General features: G+C 33.7%; 1 protein-coding gene across 9 annotated transcripts in view; it reads left to right on the plus strand.

The window, feature by feature from the left end:
- The window catches only part of SNAP91 (synaptosome associated protein 91), a 125,782-nt gene extending 106,466 nt beyond the window's left edge, over positions 1 to 19,316 (plus strand). For 5 of the 9 annotated variants that reach the window (XM_025042722.1, XM_025042721.1, XM_025042720.1 and 2 more), the window contains 7 exons: positions 303 to 333; positions 1,231 to 1,342; positions 1,722 to 1,745; positions 11,641 to 11,724; positions 12,376 to 12,480; positions 15,915 to 16,017; positions 17,893 to 19,316. In XM_025042722.1, coding sequence (XP_024898490.1) covers positions 303 to 333; positions 1,231 to 1,342; positions 1,722 to 1,745; positions 11,641 to 11,724; positions 12,376 to 12,480; positions 15,915 to 16,007 — 449 coding nt within the window. In that variant the 3' untranslated portion in view covers positions 16,008 to 16,017; positions 17,893 to 19,316. Of the gene's footprint in view, positions 1 to 302; positions 334 to 1,230; positions 1,343 to 1,721; positions 1,746 to 8,674; positions 9,768 to 11,640; positions 11,725 to 12,375; positions 12,481 to 15,914; positions 16,018 to 17,892 lie in introns of those variants that run through there. The other 4 variants (XM_025042724.1, XM_025042723.1, XM_025042728.1 and 1 more) reach the window with 4 other exon arrangements.
- The last annotated feature ends 242 nt before the right edge of the window (positions 19,317 to 19,558 follow it).

Raw genomic sequence — 19,558 nt, forward strand, 5'->3', positions numbered from 1 at the left:
AGCTTCCCAGATGCCAGCCACACAGGCCTTCCTAAGATAGTAGTCTCAAGCCTGCTGTGTTTACTCTTTTCTGAACACCAGTTAACGTTAAAATGTGATCCTTAAGTATAACGTGAAGTAAAAGAAAATGTTAGATTTGTGAATGTTTTCTAACATAGTTACTCCTTTATAAAACTGAATGCAATCATTCCTGGGAAAAATACAGACTTTTTCTTGATCTCTGATTCTTTGATCTTTTAAATGTCATATCATTTAAGCTGAGTATAGAGATTTAAATTCTTTTTTCTTTTATCCATTTATAGATCTTGGAATTTCTGGTACCACATCCAAAAAGTAAGTGTTTTGAAATTATCTGGTTTCTTTGTGACAATGTATTTGTACTTATTTGAACTTCAAATATGGTACTCATTTGAGTAATTACTCATTCTCAAGCTAGGTAATTTCAAAATTGGTCTGTATTTCATTCTGGGTTTTTGTTTTTGCTGTTATTCTACTGGAAACTCCAAGCCATTGGTTCTGGCAATGAAAAGGAATACTCTATTTCAATCTCCAGGATTGTTACTAAGTTATATCTAGAAATATTGGAGAATTTTGATTTGAATACTTTAATAACTTTAAATTATAGACTCATTACAATATTCCTAGCTAACATTGATTTTTTTTTAAAGTCTCTCATGGAGGATCAATTTTAAGGAAGGATAGTAAGAATGCTAAACAGTATACCCTTTTTTTAGATGATTATTTCAATGTCTGAAATTGGGATCCATGTTACAAAGATGGTATTTCACGATCGCTGTAAAGTAGGTTGTAGTCATGATGTAGTTGTGTGAAACTCTCCAAGATCCAGTAAGTGTCATCATGGATGCATCTTAAATTCAATAAAGTATACGTATACAGTATTTATGATATACTTAGTTGGAATTTTTTGTAACCGGTGAGGAATTCACTTGAATTTTGTGGCATATTTTTCTATTAAAAGTGGTAGAAAATCCCTATTACCATTGAGGTTCAAACTCTAAATTATTTTTCGTCAATGTTTTTAAGCTCTCTTAGATACAATATGGTAAGACTCTTCTATCAATTTTAACCTGTTCTCTTTATTATCATTTGACTCAAACAGACTGCTTCTAGCCTCAAATAAAAGCATCTAAAGAGCCACACACCATTCTTTTCTGATTAGTGTGTTTTTGTGTTTTTGTTTGTTTGTTTGTTTTGCATGCTTGATTTTAGGGGAGATCTTCAGTGGAATGCTGGAGAGAAAAAGTTGACTGGTGGAGCCAACTGGCAGCCAAAAGTAGCCCCAGCGACCTGGTCAGCAAGCGTCCCACCAAGTGCACCTTTGGTATGTAGCCATCAGAGGCCAGGGCAGTGCAGGGACTTTGCCAGTTTCCAGGTGTATAGAGCAGGGTACATTTTGTTTAATTTTGCTGCTGACACTACTTCTTCATCTACATTGAAGAAATTTAAACAAGATTCAATATTTACCAAAATGTAAATTTTATTGACTTTATATTTAATAAAGGTTATGACCTATTTTTTATTTTAATTATTGCAAAATAGTATTTATGCTTCTTGACTTATTAGTTCTATATTTGTACAATGATGGAAATAATTTTTCAAAAGCTTTTAATGTAATTGATCATTATCTATATTTTATTACATTTCTTGCCCAAACTTCCCGATTGTCTTAATAAGTAATGAAAACATTTTTTTCTTACCAGAAAGGTTGGGCAGTTTTCTATTGTGTAAGTGAACTTTTCTTTTAAAACCCTATTAATTCTGCTCACCATTTTTAAAAATCAAAACTAACACCATCTTTTCTATAAAATTTAAATAGGTTTTATTTTCTGTTTATTAAATTTCTATTAATATATTAATACCACCGTGCACTCTGTGAAACAGCATATCACTGGAAATGAAAACTAATTAATATTTTGTGAAATTTGCCACCACAAAAAGGATGTTACCAGAATAGCAAAACTTACTATTTTTCTATGTACGCCCCATATTTAGCAAAAGTAGGGTCGTCACTGTTTCCCAAGCTCACGCATAATTTTTCACCTTTGCTTACCACCTTCACCTGTCTAAATCACACCCATCTCAAAAGCTTTCTTGATGCCATCCTCTCCTTGTTACCTGAATTAATGCCTAATCATCACCCACCAATCCCAACCAAATATGCATTGAAGCAAATTAATGTAAATTAGAATAGAAACATTTTAGATAGACTTCATTAACAATATTATGTTCCAGAAATTAATTTAAATATTCGGGTTTTAGAATTTAGGACATATTAAAGAATTTTATAAATAGTAATGTTTTTATATATAAACAGTTCTATAAATAAAAACAAGTTTGAACCAAACCAATCTGAAAAATGCCTTTTGAACCAAAATTTATCACTAAACAGAACTAACAGTATTAATTGAATTACAGTTTATGCTATAGTTTCTATAGAAAAATGCATTCTGTGCTCAGACTTGGGTTTTCAACACCCACTTCCTCCGGTAACCCCACCCCAGCCCATGGTATTAGTAAGAGAGCAGGAAATTCAAGGACTAATAATTTCTACCTTTGGTGAGTTCAAAGTCTGAAGGAACTTAATTTTAAGAAGTGATGTCTAACTCATCACAATGAAGAAATTGCCTCCTGTATCTAAGTATTTATCTCTGTAAATCTTTCTTTGCAGTATTTAAAAATAACGCTTAAGAGACCATTTTTGTATTTAGCTGTAAAATAAAAGAGTTCCATTTTAATTTTTATGAAGGATACTTAGTAAAAAAAAAAAATACATTTCTCTGTTAAACTAACCTATGCCTAGGACAACCATTTAATTTATTGTCCAAACCAGGTCTCATTTGAGAGTGAAAGGGAGTGTAATTGTTACCCTGGAACCCCAAGCATTTACCTGTGGCTGGTGACCCAGATTGATGTTGAAACCATAAGCAGGTAGCACTCCAGGCGTAGGGGGCCGCATTTCATTCTTAGATACAAAAACGTTTAAGAGTCTCTATCTCCTTGGGGATAGAAGGACAGCGATTCAAAAAATATAAATAAAATCCCTGAAGAAAGAGAAAGGTTTTTTAGAATTGATCTTATAAACTATTAATACTACATATTCATATTAAATCTTACATGAAGATGGTATTTTCAAATTAAAGGAATTAATTTTTCTATTCTATTCTCTACAAAATCAAAAAGGACTTGTGTGCTATTCTGAGAAGTTTATATTTCAGTGGTATTGCTTTTATCAGCAGGATAACAGTTTTAATTGTTTTTAAAAAGTTAGTTTTCAGAACAGTCAAGGTGATAGCAGAGTCTAAGATGGAATGAAGGAGAGAGGAGAAAGGATGGCGAGAACACTGATATCTGACAGATCAATTGTAAGTTAAAAAAAAATAATGGTTGAGAGCCTGAGGTGAGAGTGAAAAGGAAGACAAGAAAGAAAATTCTCAGGTAGAATTTACACAACTGGGGGTCACTGTGAATGGAGCCACCAAGACAGCGTTTGCCCAGGTTTATGGGAGAGTTTGCTAAATAACGAGGTTGCTGACAAAGAAAGGGAACAAGAGAGAAGCGCTTTAAAAATAGTATTAAATTGGAGACTTTCCTTGACCATCACTTCCCCTGAGGTCAAGATTTTAACCTTAGAGTTTCAAGACTTTACCCACATAGGTTAAGAATTTGTCAAATACTTAATTAGCAACTGTTTGCTTCTTCAGGGCAACAAGACAGCCGTTTATCTGGTTGGCGGGCACCAGGCATCGTCACTGAGAATGAGATGAATGTTCTCATTTTTTATAACCTCAAAACTCCTTATGTTTATTTATGAGGCAGAAACCTTTAAGTTGTTAGTGTTTAAACTCCAGGAAGTTAAAGACAGCGGGCTTTAGCATGAAGTAGCCACAGCAGATCTGGAAAGAAATTAGAACAGAAATAACTTATGAGGAGGGGAGAGTTACATGTAGTTGTATTTCTTTTGTTTGTTTTCCGTAACATTTAGGCAACAACATAAAGGCTCTCATAAGCAGAATGATTGTATCAATAAAGATCCAATCTCACTTAGTCTTATATGTGGTCTGTATAAACTTACCACCATTTACTCCGTTTACTGCAAAGCTCTTCTTCCCTAACAAAGCGCTGGCTTTGCTCTACCTCAGAAATCAGTCTGAGAGGCCTCTGGCTTCCCTCCATCCATGGTTCTCATAAAACATCTTTTTCATTTTCCAGTTCCTAAGATGTTTGAGTTCTTTTTTCTAAGAATAGTCAAAAAGAAGAAGAAGAGAGACAGCCGAGACTTGTTCTTCACAAGCAGCAAAACAGTGTTTATAAATTTTTCTGATAATCTGTAGGGGTTTACCTTTGAGTAGGAAATGAAGGGCCAGAAGTGGGGGTGAGGATCCTTTTGCTGCCTTTTAAAGTTTTTATCAGCAGACAAGAGCTAAAGTTGCTTTTCTAAATTTGTTTCGAACTTTTCTAAATTGCTGCTTGGACATGCAGCTATAAAATTTTTCAGATCAGAGAACCCCAATTATATCTAGAAACTTTAACAGGACTTGAATATTTGAAATACGTCTGCTGTCAGGACCCTATCATCGTGGCCATCAATAGCCCCGTGTTTCCAGGGCTACTTATTCCTGTTTTCCAGTGCACATCAGACCTGTTAAGTTTCTATCATACAAACTGAGAAAATACTTGAAATTTAGAATTGTGCGCACTTTGCAGGAGGCCACAGATTTCACAATTCTCTCTCTAAAAATGACTAATCTTTATATGCCTATAGATAAAATATTCAAGCGAGTGTTGAAAAAGAAAACAATTAGAAGACCTTAGGATAAATAATATTTGGAGAGTAATTATTGAGTTAATCTACCATTTGAGCAAAATGACTAACTTAGAAACTCTTTACATTATTTGACCCATGTATTTGATCAGGAATTTCTATAAACTCATTTTATTTTGATAACTAATAAAAACCTTTCTTCCATATCTTTAAGTCCTAATGATACAGTTCTGGTAAATAATATAATTATTATTGTATAATACAATTCTGATAAATGATGCAACTTCAGTAAATAATACAATTCTGGGTCTGGTGAATAGCTTACCACCTACCTCGTTGAAATGATGAGTAAAGAGTGAATCTGAAATATAATACTTGTAGGGGGAGGAAAATAACTTTCCATCTACCCTTCTCAGTTCTCGGCTGAGATTCCTGTAATAAAAGACACACTAACAAGAGAAAAATGGAAGTTTATTAATCTGTGTACCTCATGTATACATGAGAGATACCCAGGGAAAAATGAGTAACTCCACGAGGTGGCCTAAGCCACCGGGCTACATACCATCTTAAGCTAAAGACAAAAGAAAGGTGTGGGATGACCAGTTATGGGGAGGTATCAGGAAAAGCAAGGTAAACAAAAGTAAGATTTATTATGCAGATTTCACTCAGTGCCTTCTCCATTGTTAAGATTCTCATGATTTAGTCATCCTTCTCTTCCTGGTGCAAAACTTGAAACCCTTAAAAATGGAGATTTCCTTGATAAATGTAAATGACCCTTACAAAATTTTAACCTCTCCTTTGTTTTTAGAACTTCACCTGCATCTGCTGTTTCTCAAAGTAATCAACTCAAAATAATGTTTATGCCAAAGAGGCATATTTGGTGGTGGCATTTCTGCTAGCATTTAGTATTTTCTTTCTTTTTAAAAAACGTTTGAGATAAAACTCTTTATAACATCATTCACCATTTTCACAGTTTTAAAGTGTGCAGTTCATTGATTTTTAGTATATTTATGATGTTTTAAAACTATCATCATCATCTAATTCCAGAATATCTTCGTAAACCCAATAAGAAGCATGGTCTCTCTCAATTTCTCCTCTCCATAGCCTCTAGCATCCAGTAATTTACTCTGTTTCTATGGATATGCCTATTCTGGATATGTAAAGAGAGTCTTATACTATGGAGCCTTTTGTGCCTGGCTTCTTTCACTTAGCATGTTTTATTATGAAAGCAAGATTCATCCGTGTTGTAGCATGTATCAATACTTAATTCAGTATTGTGGCTGAATATTTTATTGTTTGGATATGGCACATTCATCAACTGAAGGACATCTGTGTTGTTTACACTTGTTGGCTATTGTGAAAAATACTCGCATATTTGTGTACAAGGTTTTGAGTGAATATATGTCCTGAATTCTCTTGGTATATTCCTAAGAATGGAATTGCTGGTTCATGCGACTCTCTATTGAGCGTTTTGAGGAACTGCCAAACTTTTTCACAATAGCTACATCATTTTACATTCCTACCAGCAAAGCATAGGGTTTCAATTGTGATTTTGATACACATTTTCCTAATAACTAATGATGTTGAGGATCTTTTTATGCGCTGATTAGCCATTTGTACATCTTTTTTTTTTTTTTTTTTGAGAAACATTTATTCACATTCTTTGCCCATTTTATAATTGGGCTGTCTTTTTATTGTTGAGCTCTAAGAGAGCTTCATATATTCTGGATATTAGTTGCTTATCACATATATGGTTTGCAAATATTTTCTCCCATTCTGGGATTTGTCTTTTCATTTTCTTGATAGTATTCTTTGATACACAAAAATTCTTAATTTTGATAAACTTTAATTTATTTGTTTTTGTTGTTTGTGCTTTTGGTGTCATATTTAAGAAACAATTGCCTAATCCAAGGTTTTAAAGATTGACACCTATGTTTCTTTCTAAGAATTGTACAGTTTTATTTCTTACATTAGATCTTCAACCTATTTTAAGCTCATTTTTATATATGGTATGAGATAGAGGTCCAAATTCATTGTTTTGCATATGGAAATTCAGTTTTCCCAGAACCATTTATTGAAAAGAGTATTCTTTCTTCAGTCATTGGTCTTGACATTCTTGTCAAAAAACAATTGACCGTAGATGTATGGGATTATTTTCAAACTCTTTATTCTGCTGGGTTGATCTATACATCTGTCCTTACGCCAGAACTACACTGTTTTGATTGATGTAGCTTTGTAGTAAGTTTTGAAACCAGGGAGTGCAAGTCCTCCAAATTTGTTCTTCTTTTTCAAGATTGTTTTGGCTATTCTGGGTTCCTTGCATTCCTGTATGGATTTTAGATTCAGATTGTCTGTTTTTCCAAAACAAGCAGTTGAAATTTTGATAAAGATCGCACTGAATCTGTAAAGCAATTTGGGAAGTATTTACATTTTAACAATATTAAATCTTCCAATCCATGCACACAGATACCTTTCTATTTATCTAGGTCTTCTTTAATTTCTTTCAACAATATTTTATAGTTGTTAGGGTAAAAGTCTTATACTTCTCTTAGTAAATTTATTTCTAAGTATTTTATTATTTTTAAAGTATTATAAATGAAATTGTTTCTGTAATTGCATTTATAGTGTGTCACTAGTATACAGTAAAGTCTACGTCGGTTTTCGTGTATTGATTTTGTATCCTGTACCTTTGCCAAACTTATTAACTACGACAGTTTTTGTGTATGGAATCCTTAGGGCATTCTAAGATCATGTCATCTACAAATAGAGATAGTTTTATTTCTTCTTTTTTTATTTTTATTCTCATTCTCCCACCCCCATTCCCCTTTGGCAACCATCAGTTTGTTCTCTATTTCTATGGGTCTGTTTCCATTTTGTTTTATTTATTCATTTGTTTTGTTTTGTTTTTAGAGTCCACATATAAGTGAAAGCATACATTATTTGTCTTTCTCTTTCTGATATATTTCACTTAGCATAATACCTTCTAGGTCCATCTATGTTGTCACAAAGAGCAAGATTTCATTTTACTTTATTGCTGAATAATATTCCATTGCATCTATGTATCACATCTTTTTTATCCACTCATCTATTGATGGACATCTAGGTTACTTCCATATCTTGGCTATAACTAGTAAGTGTTTTTATTTTCTTCAGATAAAACCCGGAAGTGGAATTGCTGGATTATATAGCAGCTCTATTTTTAATTTTTCAAGGAATCTTTATACTATTTTCCATAGTTACTGTACTAATTTACAATCCCTCCAACAGTGTATGAGGGTTCCCTTTTCCCCACATCCTTGTCAGTACTTGTTATTTGTTGATTTATTAATGATAGCTATTATCACAGGTGTGAAGTGATATCACATTTTGTTTTTAATTTGCATTTCCCTGATGATTAGTGAAGTTGAGCACCTTTTCATATATCTGTTGGACATCTGTATGTCCTTATTGATAAAATACCTATTCAAGTCTTCTGCCAATTTCTAATTTCTTCTCCCAATTTTTTGCTGTTATGTTTAATGAGTTCCTTATATATTTTGGATGTTAACCCCTTATCGGATGTATCATTGGCAGATAACTTCTCTCATTCAGTAGGTTGTCTTTTCATTTTGTTGATGGTTTTCTTTACTGTGGAAAAATTTTTTAGTTTGATGTAGTCCCATTTGGTTTCTTTTTCTTTTTTTCTTTTTTTCCATTGCCCAAGGAGACATATCCAAAGAGATATTGCTAAGAGTGATGTCAAAACTTTACTGCTTATGTTTTCTTCTAGGAGTTTTATGGTTTCAGGTCTTACATTTAAGTCTTTAATCTATTTTGAGTTTATTTTTGTGCATGGTGTAAGGAAGTGGTCCAATTTTATTTTTTTTGCATGTATCTGTCCTGTCTTCCCAGCACCACCTATTGAAGAGATCGTCTTTATCACATGGTGTATCCTTGCCTCCTTTGTTGTAGATTGACCATATAAGCATATTTCTTCCTTCCTTTCTTATCTGGATCTTATTTATTTATTTTTCTTACTTAAATCCCTTAACTAGAACTTTCAGTACATCCTTGTCTTGTTCTTAGGAGAAAGCTTTCAGTCATTCAACATTAAGTACAGTATTAGCCATGGGTTCTTTATAGATGTCCTTTATCAGGTCGAGGAATTTCCCTTCTGTTCCTATTTTGTTGAGTGTTGTTTGTTTGTTTGTTTGTTTTGTTGTGAAAAGATATTGGGTTTTGTCAAATGCCTTTTCTGCATCTACTGAGATGATCATGTGGGGTTTTTTTCCCTATATTCTATTACTGTGATATATTACATTGGTTGAGCTTACCTTTCATTCCTGGGATAAATCTCACTTGGTAATGGTATATAATTCTTTTAGTATGCTGGATTTAGTATGCTAGTATTTTGTTAAGAATTTTTGCATCAGTGTTCATAAAGATATTGATCTGGAGTTTCCTTTTCTTGTAATGTCCTTGTCTGACTTAGGTATCAAGATAATAGTTGTCAGGGTAACACTGGCATTGAAGAATAATTAGGCAGTGTCCTTTTTTTAGAGACAGCTTAAGAAGGATTAGTATTAATTCTTCCTTATTTATTTAATAGAATTCACCAGTGAGGCCGTCTGTTTCTGGGTTTTTCTATGATGGAAGTCTTTTTATTACTGACTCAGTCACTTTACTTGTTGTACATCTATTTAGATTTTCTATTTCTTCTTGAGTCAGTTTTTGTAGTTTGTGCCTTTCTAAGAATTTCAGTGTTTTGTCTACGTTATTTAATGTTTTAGCATGTACTTTCTCATAATATTTCCTTACAATCATTTTTATTTCTCTAAGTTTGGGATTAATGTCCCACCTTTTTTCTTATTTTGATCATTAAGTTTCTCTCTTTTCTTTTTAGTTCATCTACTGAAAGTTTGTCTACTGAAAATTTTACTGATCTTTTCAGAGAACCGGTTTCTTCTATTTTCTCTTTTGTTTTTTCATTCTCTGTTTCATTTATCTCCACTCTAATGTTTATTATTTACTTCCTCTGCTAACTTTGAGTTTAATTTGTTCTTTTTTTCTAGTTCCTTAAGGTGTGGAATTTTAAGTTATTGATTTGAGATCTTTCTCCTGCGTATGGGCTATATATTCTTTTTTCTTTGTATGCCTCATAATTTTTTGTTGAAACCACAACATTTTGAGTATTATAATGTGGCAACTCAATATCAGATTTTACTCTTTTTGTTGTTGTACTTTTTACAGTTGTTTGATTTTTTTCTTGTTTGTTTATTTGTTTAGTGACCATTTTGAACTAATTCTATAGTCCGTGTTCTTTGTCAAATGTAACCACTGAAGTTTCTGTTCCTTTATCTAGGTGGTAAACTAATCAGTCATTAGATAGATACTACTTAAACTCCTAGAACTCAAAATATCTCCTAGCCTTTGCACAGAGGCTCAGAGTGTGTGTTGGGGCATGTCTTTAAATTTAACCAGGCAGTTTGCAAGCCTGCTTTAGTGATCACTTACTGCTTGTTCAAAGCCTCAAGATCAGCCAGAGGCCTTCTCAAGTCTTTCCTGAGCATGTGCACAGCCCTGGGAATGTGCATGGCCTTCTGAATTCCCAGGAGTATGTCTGAGCTTTTCAAACCCTAAATCCCCAAAGCATCTCATTTTCCAACCTTTCCTCCCAAGCTCTTTGTTTAGTCTACTCTTTGCCCTGACTGTTATCCATTGCTTCAGACAGCAACAACTAAAACATTTACCTGTAAATATTTTCCACAAATGGTTTCAGGTAACAACTTTAGCAGTAGGTGCACTCCCAGTTTGGTGAGCCTTTTGAGCCAGTCTTTCCAGGTAGCCACCCAGACAAGACAAAACAAGTAATAAATAGTCCCTCTGGTACTATTACTGGGAATGTGCGCTGTTATTTTCAAGACTACAGCTAAGCTGAAAAACAGTGGCTGGAACTAGGGTAAGTTAAAATGCCTCAAAGCTCACTATTCTTACCAAGATTTGGCTGATTTTATTGAAGAAGTATTTTCTAGGTTGCTGAAAGCTATTACTTAATTTTCAGAGTTCCAAATTGTTGATTATGAGTTGTGCCTATTTTTCCATTATTTTTATGGAAAAATAAGGGCTGTTCTTTATTTAACCATTTTTGCTGACATCACTGTAATATTTTCTTTTTTAATTTAGGACTTTGCTCTAATGATTAACTTAAATTTAAGGCATTGCAATGGGGTTAATTTTAAATATAAGGGAACTATTACAGGGTTTTGGTGTATGACTGAAAACTATTAGACTTATACCCAAAACGAGATATGTGTGCTATACTATGTGCATTCTTTTAAATGCATTCTAAAACTGAGAATTAATTTTGGCCATTGTGTAAATGTACATGAGTCAAAAGTCAGAAAGAAGCAAGTATAACTCAGAAAAGAATAATTTTTAAATGGGGGGGGATGGTGAAAACCAAACATTGAAAATGTAAATGAAAACACATTCCTCAAATGTCTAACCCACTACCTCCCAGAGGATAAAATGACAGAATAAAGACAAGCTTAGAGAAATTTGACTCATTTATAGTGAGGGTGGGGGAGAGATATATAAGGTGGTAGAAAGGAAATCCAGTGCTGTGGGTAATTGCCTGGCAGTGAGCCCAAATAGCACTACAATAGTGACCATCACGTTAATAACTTTGTTTATATAATTGGCATGGTGCTAGAGCCATTTTTAAGTTTAAAATTGAAATTTGAGATTTCTTTACATATCCACACATACCTAAGAGGCATGCATTTTAAAATTATATTGTGTCATTTTTAAATTATGTTGGCTCTTTTTCTTTGTTATTGTTTTGTGTGTGTGTGTATATTTTGTGTTTTTTATGGTAGCAAGGAACTGTGCCTCCGACCAGTTCAGTTCCTCCTGTTGCCGGGGCCCCATCTGTTGGACAGCCGGGAGCAGGATTTGGAATGGTGAGTGACGACCTATGCTAAAAATTGTAATTGACATTTCTAAGGCCTTTGCTAAATTCCAGATTAACAAATACTCCTGTAGAATATAATTCTTCCCAAACTGCAGCAAAGTAAAACTTAAAAAGTTAAGTCATCTGCTTTAGACATTGGTAGTCTACACATGACATGATAAAGTTTCATATAAAATACTTAAGATTATTTCCATCAGAGTGATATTGATAGTACATTGTTATGTTGTTTTTTTAGAGTAATATCTATCAAACATATTCATATCTCAGTCATCAAAAGCACTTCTTAATCACTATACGAGAACTTTTCACTTATCACTTTAATCACCAGCAAATTTTAGGGCCATCTTCCATAAAGAAACAAGTTTTTATCGCTTCAAAAGTTATGTTTACAGAAGACAAATAAACAACAATAAAGCCTGGTTGGGATGAGGATGCCGTGTGGCCAGCCAGGCTTATACCACACCTCAGTGATTGTCTGCCACTTGGCAGCCTCATAGCACCCATTGTTCAAAATTATAGAATTTACTTTCTCATGGACCTAGATTCCTCAAAAACTTTCAGAAGCATACGAAAGACATAAATGTCGGGGCATTGCCACAGTGGATTCCATTCATGCTGTGAACCACTTTTCTTTTTTCAGCCTCCTGCTGGGACGGGCATGCCCATGATGCCTCAGCAGCCAGTCATGTTTGCACAGCCCATGATGAGGCCACCCTTTGGAGCTGCAGCTGTACCTGGCACACAGGTCAGTTTCTTATATGTCCACAAAATAATGACAGTAATTTATAAGTATGAAACTGTCATGTGGAAAACTGTTTAAAAGTGTTTTTATTTAATTTAATCCTCATATCTGTTGCTTCAGAAGTAAAAGGAACATGGAAGACAGATTAGGAATAGTGTGAGGTTTGGAGGAAAATGGCAGAAATAACTAACTGTTCTAAGGTCCTTTTATTCCTCTCTACTTAATTCAGAATTGTTCCTGAGAATAACTGGCATTTAAAGTATCTATGCATTTATTCCAGAAAAATGAGTTCTTCTGATCTACAGTTTTATTATGTGTTCCCAGAGTTAACCACATTCAGCCTGTCAAGTTTGCTTAAGACTTGTGACACTAACTGCAATGAGTTTGCAAAACTGCAGAGTCTGAGGGAGCAGTCCCCATAAGATTACCCTTACTTTATAGACACCAGCCACACGTTTAGGAGTCCTATGGGCCACCCTCACTTCACATCAGCTGTCTACAAATTTGAGGGTTCCCAGGACCACTCTCAGATTAGACAACTTTTTAGAATGACTCTCAGAACTCAGGAAAGCGTTAACTTGACAACTACGGTTTTATTATAGTGATAGGATACAAATTAGATCCAGCCAGAAGAAGAGATGCATAGGGCGAATTCTGGGAGGGTTCCAAGCATGAAGCTTCTTTGTCCCCAGGGACGTGTTACCTACCTGTCGTCAGTGTGTGACAATATGCATGCAATATCGCCAATGCCGAAAGTGTACCTGAGCTTCAGTGTGCAGAGTTTTTATTGAAGTTTCATTGTATAGGAATGATTGATTGAATTATTGCCAATGTGATTGAACTCAGTCTCCAGCCTCTGTCCCTCTCTGCAGTCAGGCAGATATCATGTGGCCTGAGAACCCATCTCTCTAATCACATGATTGGTCTTTGTGTCATGGCTTGCCCCCACTCTAAGTTATCTTGTTAGCATAAAATATCAGGTTTGCTTTCAAGAAGCCACTCTGAATAACAAAGATATTCCTATCATTCGAGAAATTCCAGAAGTTTAGGACAAAGGATCCAAGACAAAGGTCAAACTTCTCTTTAGGTGAGGCCAAATTTCTTACCATACGGTATGCTACCTTCATTTACAGAGATTCTAAAATATATATACTTTGCTGAACTGTAAAACAAAAAATATACGTGTTTTTGCTGCTAATAGTGATAGTCATGCTAATGATAGTCATGTGTCAACCGTCCTTGATTCATTGCCTGGCCAGAGTGGAACCAAAGAGATTTCACCATGAGAAGTTGACTTGGATAGAATCAGAACACCAAGTTATAACTTTGGAAACACCATGCTCAGAAACCAAAACAAACAACTCAGATACATTTTAACTATATCACTAAATGGTTTACTTTTATATGTTTAGCTTACCAAATGAGTATTTATATTGTCTTATCCATATGATTCCTACTGTGTACTTTCTGAGTGTACATGAATCCCCTTTGCTTCTTTGAATCATCTCTAAATCCATTCTTTAGCTCTTCCCAAAATTTGCTTTCAACTTCTTTACTTTAACGTTTTAACCCCTCAAAAGCCACAGTGACCAGGAGAGGGAATGGTAGGTATTCAAAGAGATAAATTTAGGATGTGAGAAATCCTGGCCTTTGATGATACCATAACCACAGCACTGTCTTCATGAGAAATTTTCCATTCTGCTCTGAGACTAATGAACCCTGCCTTGAGTTGTTTGTGGGGAGAGTAAAGAAAGTATGAGGTATAATAGTTGGAGTTATATTTAGTACAGATATATTTTAATTCTAAGAAGGATCTCAGTTATCACGAATATTTCCTTGATGGTTGATATATCCATGAATATTTACCACCTTTTTGAAAAAAGGAAAGATTTTTCTATGTTTATGAACTTGGAAGAATGTTACCGAGATTTTTTAAATCCTATTGTATTTGGCATGCTGAAAACTTTAGAAATAAATTAATATAGTTTTATTATTTAAGGTAATTTTCTTGAATAATGCCAGTGTTACATAGCATCAATTTATTTACTTAACTCAAATGAAAATGAAAAATAGATATGATGAAAACAGAGTGCTTTAATCATTTCATCGAATTTATAGTAATTTAGGCAATGTTATGCCATATTTTTATAATTTTTAGATCATATATCCTAAATCAGAGAAGAAGCATAGCTGATTATACTAGATAATAAAACAAACATAACTTCGTAGCTTCGAAAAACAAAACAGCTTTTCATTACTGACACCTGGAGTATTCCATTATTCCTCGCATGTTGTTGTCATCTCATCCAATTATTAACTATGAACCAGTCTTTGAGTTTCTTATCTTCCAAACAAGGTCAACCCTTATACTTCTTTTTTTTCTGATCTTTCTATGAAGTATGAATCAAGTTTTAAAAATGAGAATTTGATAGGTTCTTCAATCATCAGTAGTTTCTGGACATAAGAACAAATCTGAAAATTCTTACTTCTGGAGCTCTGTTTTCCGAACCAGTAAAAACATACATCTCTGCCCCACAATCCCAGATTATTAAGAATTCCATCATGTCACAAGCATAGGAGATTAATTAGACTCAAAGGATAAATGTCGGTTATTACTCTGTGTAGATTACATGACCTTTCTCAAGGCTTTGTATCCTAATGTTCCTGCAAAAGCCTATTCCTAGAATTTATTTCTGTCACATGATGAGATAATTTAGGTATTAATTAAATGGACACAAGGTAAATCAATTCTTTGTTGCTTTTGCTGCAATTTGGTATGATTCTTTCCTGTAGTATTTAATAATTAGCCTTTCTTGCAAGCTAGACAGGCAATATTATAATTTAATGACATTCACAACTAGGAAACTGTTTGCTCATCTGAAACAGACAGTGCCCCAAACTTGACTGGCTTTCACTTAAAATACTTTATATGAAATCACAGTATATTTAGCCAATTATATTAATTTCTTGGGTGGCTTTCTGAAAACTCTCCATTTTTCTTTCAAACTCACTCTCACTAGAAGAAAATTCATTTAAATTTCTTTATTAGTTTAGTAGTAATAATAACTCAAAGTCAAAATGCTTTTGTATAGAAAAATTTATTGTTTTATTTACTATATATTCATAATATCTTTACGTGACTAGTCTTTCACATCTTCTCTAACTCATGTCCATGTTGTTCTACCAGAGTCCTCAAATTTTACTTTGGCTGTATCTGTTGTCAGAGAATTTCAAGAAAGCCAAGGATCATTAGAAGTCTATTTTACAAATCCAGAATTAAACACAACACTGTGACTAAGTAGAACAAAGTAGATTTTGTAAACCTTTAGCCATCTAATCTTCTGCATGTTAGTTTTCTGTGGTATGTTCTCTGTCTAATGCTCATCTATCTGTTTGCTTTCTGTTTCTGCTCTCTTGGGCTGGCTTTCCCCCATTAGCTTTCTCCAAGCCCTACACCTGCCACTCAGAGTCCCAAGAAACCTCCAGCAAAGGACCCATTAGCGGATCTTAACATCAAGGATTTCTTGTAAACAATTTAAGGTATCTAATATTGAGCTTTTCCTGCGGGCTTGTAATAATGACCTATGCAATGCTTAGCTATTTCAGGTATGATATTTGTACTTCTGTGTTTTGAATACATGTAAATAACAATAATAATAAAAATAATTTGAGTATTTATACTTTTTAAATCGATATTAAAAGCTATCAATGAATTATCAATGAATTTTTTTATCTCAATTTATAAAACAAAGAGGTAGAGAAACCTCCAAATTGTCCTTACACTAGAAAGTACAGAGGTTATACTGATGAAGCAAAAAGTTGCCCAGGCTACTTGGTAAGTTAGAAAATTGCCACTTTACACAATGACTGGAATTTATAGAAAGGTAACATTTAAATAGTGTATTTAGAAAGCATCTGAGAATATATTAGGCTATATATTGTATTTTTACTTTTTTATCCTTTTTTTGGCCTCATCAAATAAAGGTTAGGTTATTACCCTTCGCTTTTCTGCATTTAAGCAGAACTTTAAATTTTAACATTCTATTTTTAAATTCTAATATAATTTATGAAATGATTAACAGTGAACTTATGAAAGGAAACTGATGAAGGAAAAGGTTTACTGTTAACCCAGCACCTAACACAGTGGGTAGGTTCTCAACAAATACTTGCTGAATGTGGATGAACAGTAATGCTGCTTTTCACTTACACAGTACTTTTCCTATCCACTTCTCAGTCATTAAACTTCTCTGATCATCTCTGTAAGAGATCAAATACTGTGAGATAAACTAGCCAGATACTTGGTCTTCATTTCACAGCTAAAGGGACTGATCCTTGGCATTGAGTGATTAGACCAAGGTCGCAGGAAGAGCTGTAAGAGCGTCAAAGTTTTTGGACCACTGTCCAGTGTTATTTTTATTATACATCTGTAGCTATTTGTTTTTAAAATTTCTCTCATGCATACTAAGATTTTTTGAATTCCTGCTTTATGATTTTTTTTCTCATACAAGATTAACAATTTGTCATTTTAAGACTGACATCTCAGCCAAGTAATTGCTCCTTGTGCTTAATTTTTATATTCCACTTTGGGTTGGATTGCACTGATATAGGCATAAGTAAGACAATGAGCACTTATTTTAGCAATTTATGTTTGAGGAGTGACCAAGGACACTGCATAGAGTAACCTTTTATCTGCCACTTATTCAGTAAATATTGTACTCATCATATGCCAGGAATGCTGACAAGTACCCAAAACAGATCCTGAGACAATCCCTGTTTGTCTCAAAGATTCACACTTGAGAACGAGACACACACTATTTTGTGAAGAAAGGTTACCCACAGGGCTTAGCCTTAAGACCCCAGGAAAGGTTTCTTGGCAAAGATGACTGTCGAAGGTTGGATTAGCCAAGGAGGTAAGTGAGGGCGCTGAATGAGGAATATCTCCCTCCCCTTCCATTCCGTCATTGTTCAACTGTTTGGTGACTCATTAAACACCGTAACTAAAAAAAATAAAATAAGATAATGATGATGATGGTGGTGATAATAATAATAATAATAAAAGTCACTGGTATTTCTTTTTTTTTTTCACTGCCCTTTTATAAAGGTTAGCTGTTCTTAATTGAAACTGAATCCTTAACTGAAACTAAGATTTTTAAGTATCCAAATTTCAAAATTTTGCGATATAACTTTTTTCTAAAACAAAATTATACTTTAAAAGGTATTTAAAATTTTTTCCTGACTGAAATTTCAAGCTTGTTTTAAAGAATTGTGAAAAGTATATAAATGTGAATTTGGTAATTTAGAAACCTTTTGTGTAAAGATTTTTCATACTAACTATGAAGTAAAACTGCAAGGGAGGTAAAACATTTGAGGAGTGTGTAATATTGTTTTTTAATTCAGTGCATTTTATCTTTACAGCTGCAATTTTTGTGACTTGAATAGGAAAAAAAAATAATGAGTTTGGAGACTTCAAATAAGATTGATGCTCAGAGTTACAAAGTGAGCCACCAGTACCAAACCCAATGCTTACTCATAACTTCTCTTCCAAAATGTGTAGCACAGCTGTGAAAGTGAACATTAGGAATGTGTACTACCTTAGCTGTTATCCCTACTCTCAAAATTGTAGTGTATTTGGGTTATTTGTGTGTTGTACGATGTAAACAATGAATGGGTGTTTCCGAGGCCTTTAGTGCTTTCCTGGGCCTCACCCGTGGGTGGGTGGTGCAGCTGTTGTGTGGTGAGCCATTTGGAAAGACGTGTCTGTGTTTTTGAAGGTTTCAATGTATATATAACTTTTGGACAAGCCTAAACTCTCCCCGTAAATTCTCTTTTCTTCTGTATCTCTGTTACAAACATAGTGTGATACTATCAAATAGTAAGGAAAACACTTAAATATACAAAACTTTTTTCAGTGTGGAGTACATTTTTCCAATCACAGGAACTTCAACTGTTGTGAGAAATGTTTATTTTTGTGGCACTGTATATGTTAAGAAATTTTATTTTGAAAAAATATAAAGGTTAACGTCCATAATAAATATTTCTCCTTGAAGCTACCTTATCAAGAATGAAAAAAATAATAATATGGAAAGAATTCCATATTTAATCACTGCTATATTAAAATATATATTTTAATTATATTTGACAAGTTTTGCATCTAAATTGACCTATTTATTCATTCTTGATTAAATGCACTGAAAAATAAAGGGTTCATTTCTATCATGTCCGTGCAAATGCAATTACAAATGTGCTATTCAAGTGATATTATGAAGGCACCCCAAGATATATCTGTAATTTAAAGATTACTGCAAATATTTTTATTTTATTGTGGATTTTATGTACACCTTGTTAAGTTAGTATTTCTTTGTGTGTTCTGTAGACTAGTGTTCTTCCATCCCTCAACTGAACTCAAAAGTAGGTTTTGTTGTACCATTGTGATTAGAACTTAAACTGATTCAGAGAATTGTATCCTTTACTGTACATACTGTATTCTTTAATTTTTAATTTGTCGTCATACTGTCTGTGCTGATGGCTTGGCTTAAGATTTTGACGCATAAATGAGGTCACTGTTGATCAGTGTTGCTCGTGGCTTGGCAGCTCTTCGTTAAAAGCATATTGGGTTGGAAAGGTGTTTGCCTATTTTTCAAATTATTTAATAGATGTATGGTACCATTTAAAAGTGGTTGTATCTGAATTTACTGTGGGGATAACATACACTGTAATGGGGAAAAATTACCTAAAATCAATTTCAAAATGGCTTTCTTTGTATTTCAGTTTAAAAACCCAGTGCATGTACGCCCTCTGAGATGCAATAAACACCTTGAACAAAGAAAATGCAAACATAATCTTTTTCTCTGTTTTTTTTTTTAGAGGCAAAAGTCTGTTTCCAATAACACACATGACACACAAAAAATATTGAAAATTTAAAAACATTCAGGGTGAGAAATGCTGTCCATGCCGACATAGTTTTGATAATTTTGCAACAAATCAAAAACAAGGAAAAAGAGAACAATTTTAACCAGCAATCATTAAACTTGGGACTCTGGCTGCTGCCAAATAAACTGAAATTCCATATTCAAAAAAAAAA

Source organism: Pteropus alecto, unplaced genomic scaffold (genome assembly GCF_000325575.1).
Source record: "Pteropus alecto unplaced genomic scaffold, ASM32557v1 scaffold7, whole genome shotgun sequence".
Lineage (NCBI taxonomy): Eukaryota > Metazoa > Chordata > Mammalia > Chiroptera > Pteropodidae > Pteropus > Pteropus alecto.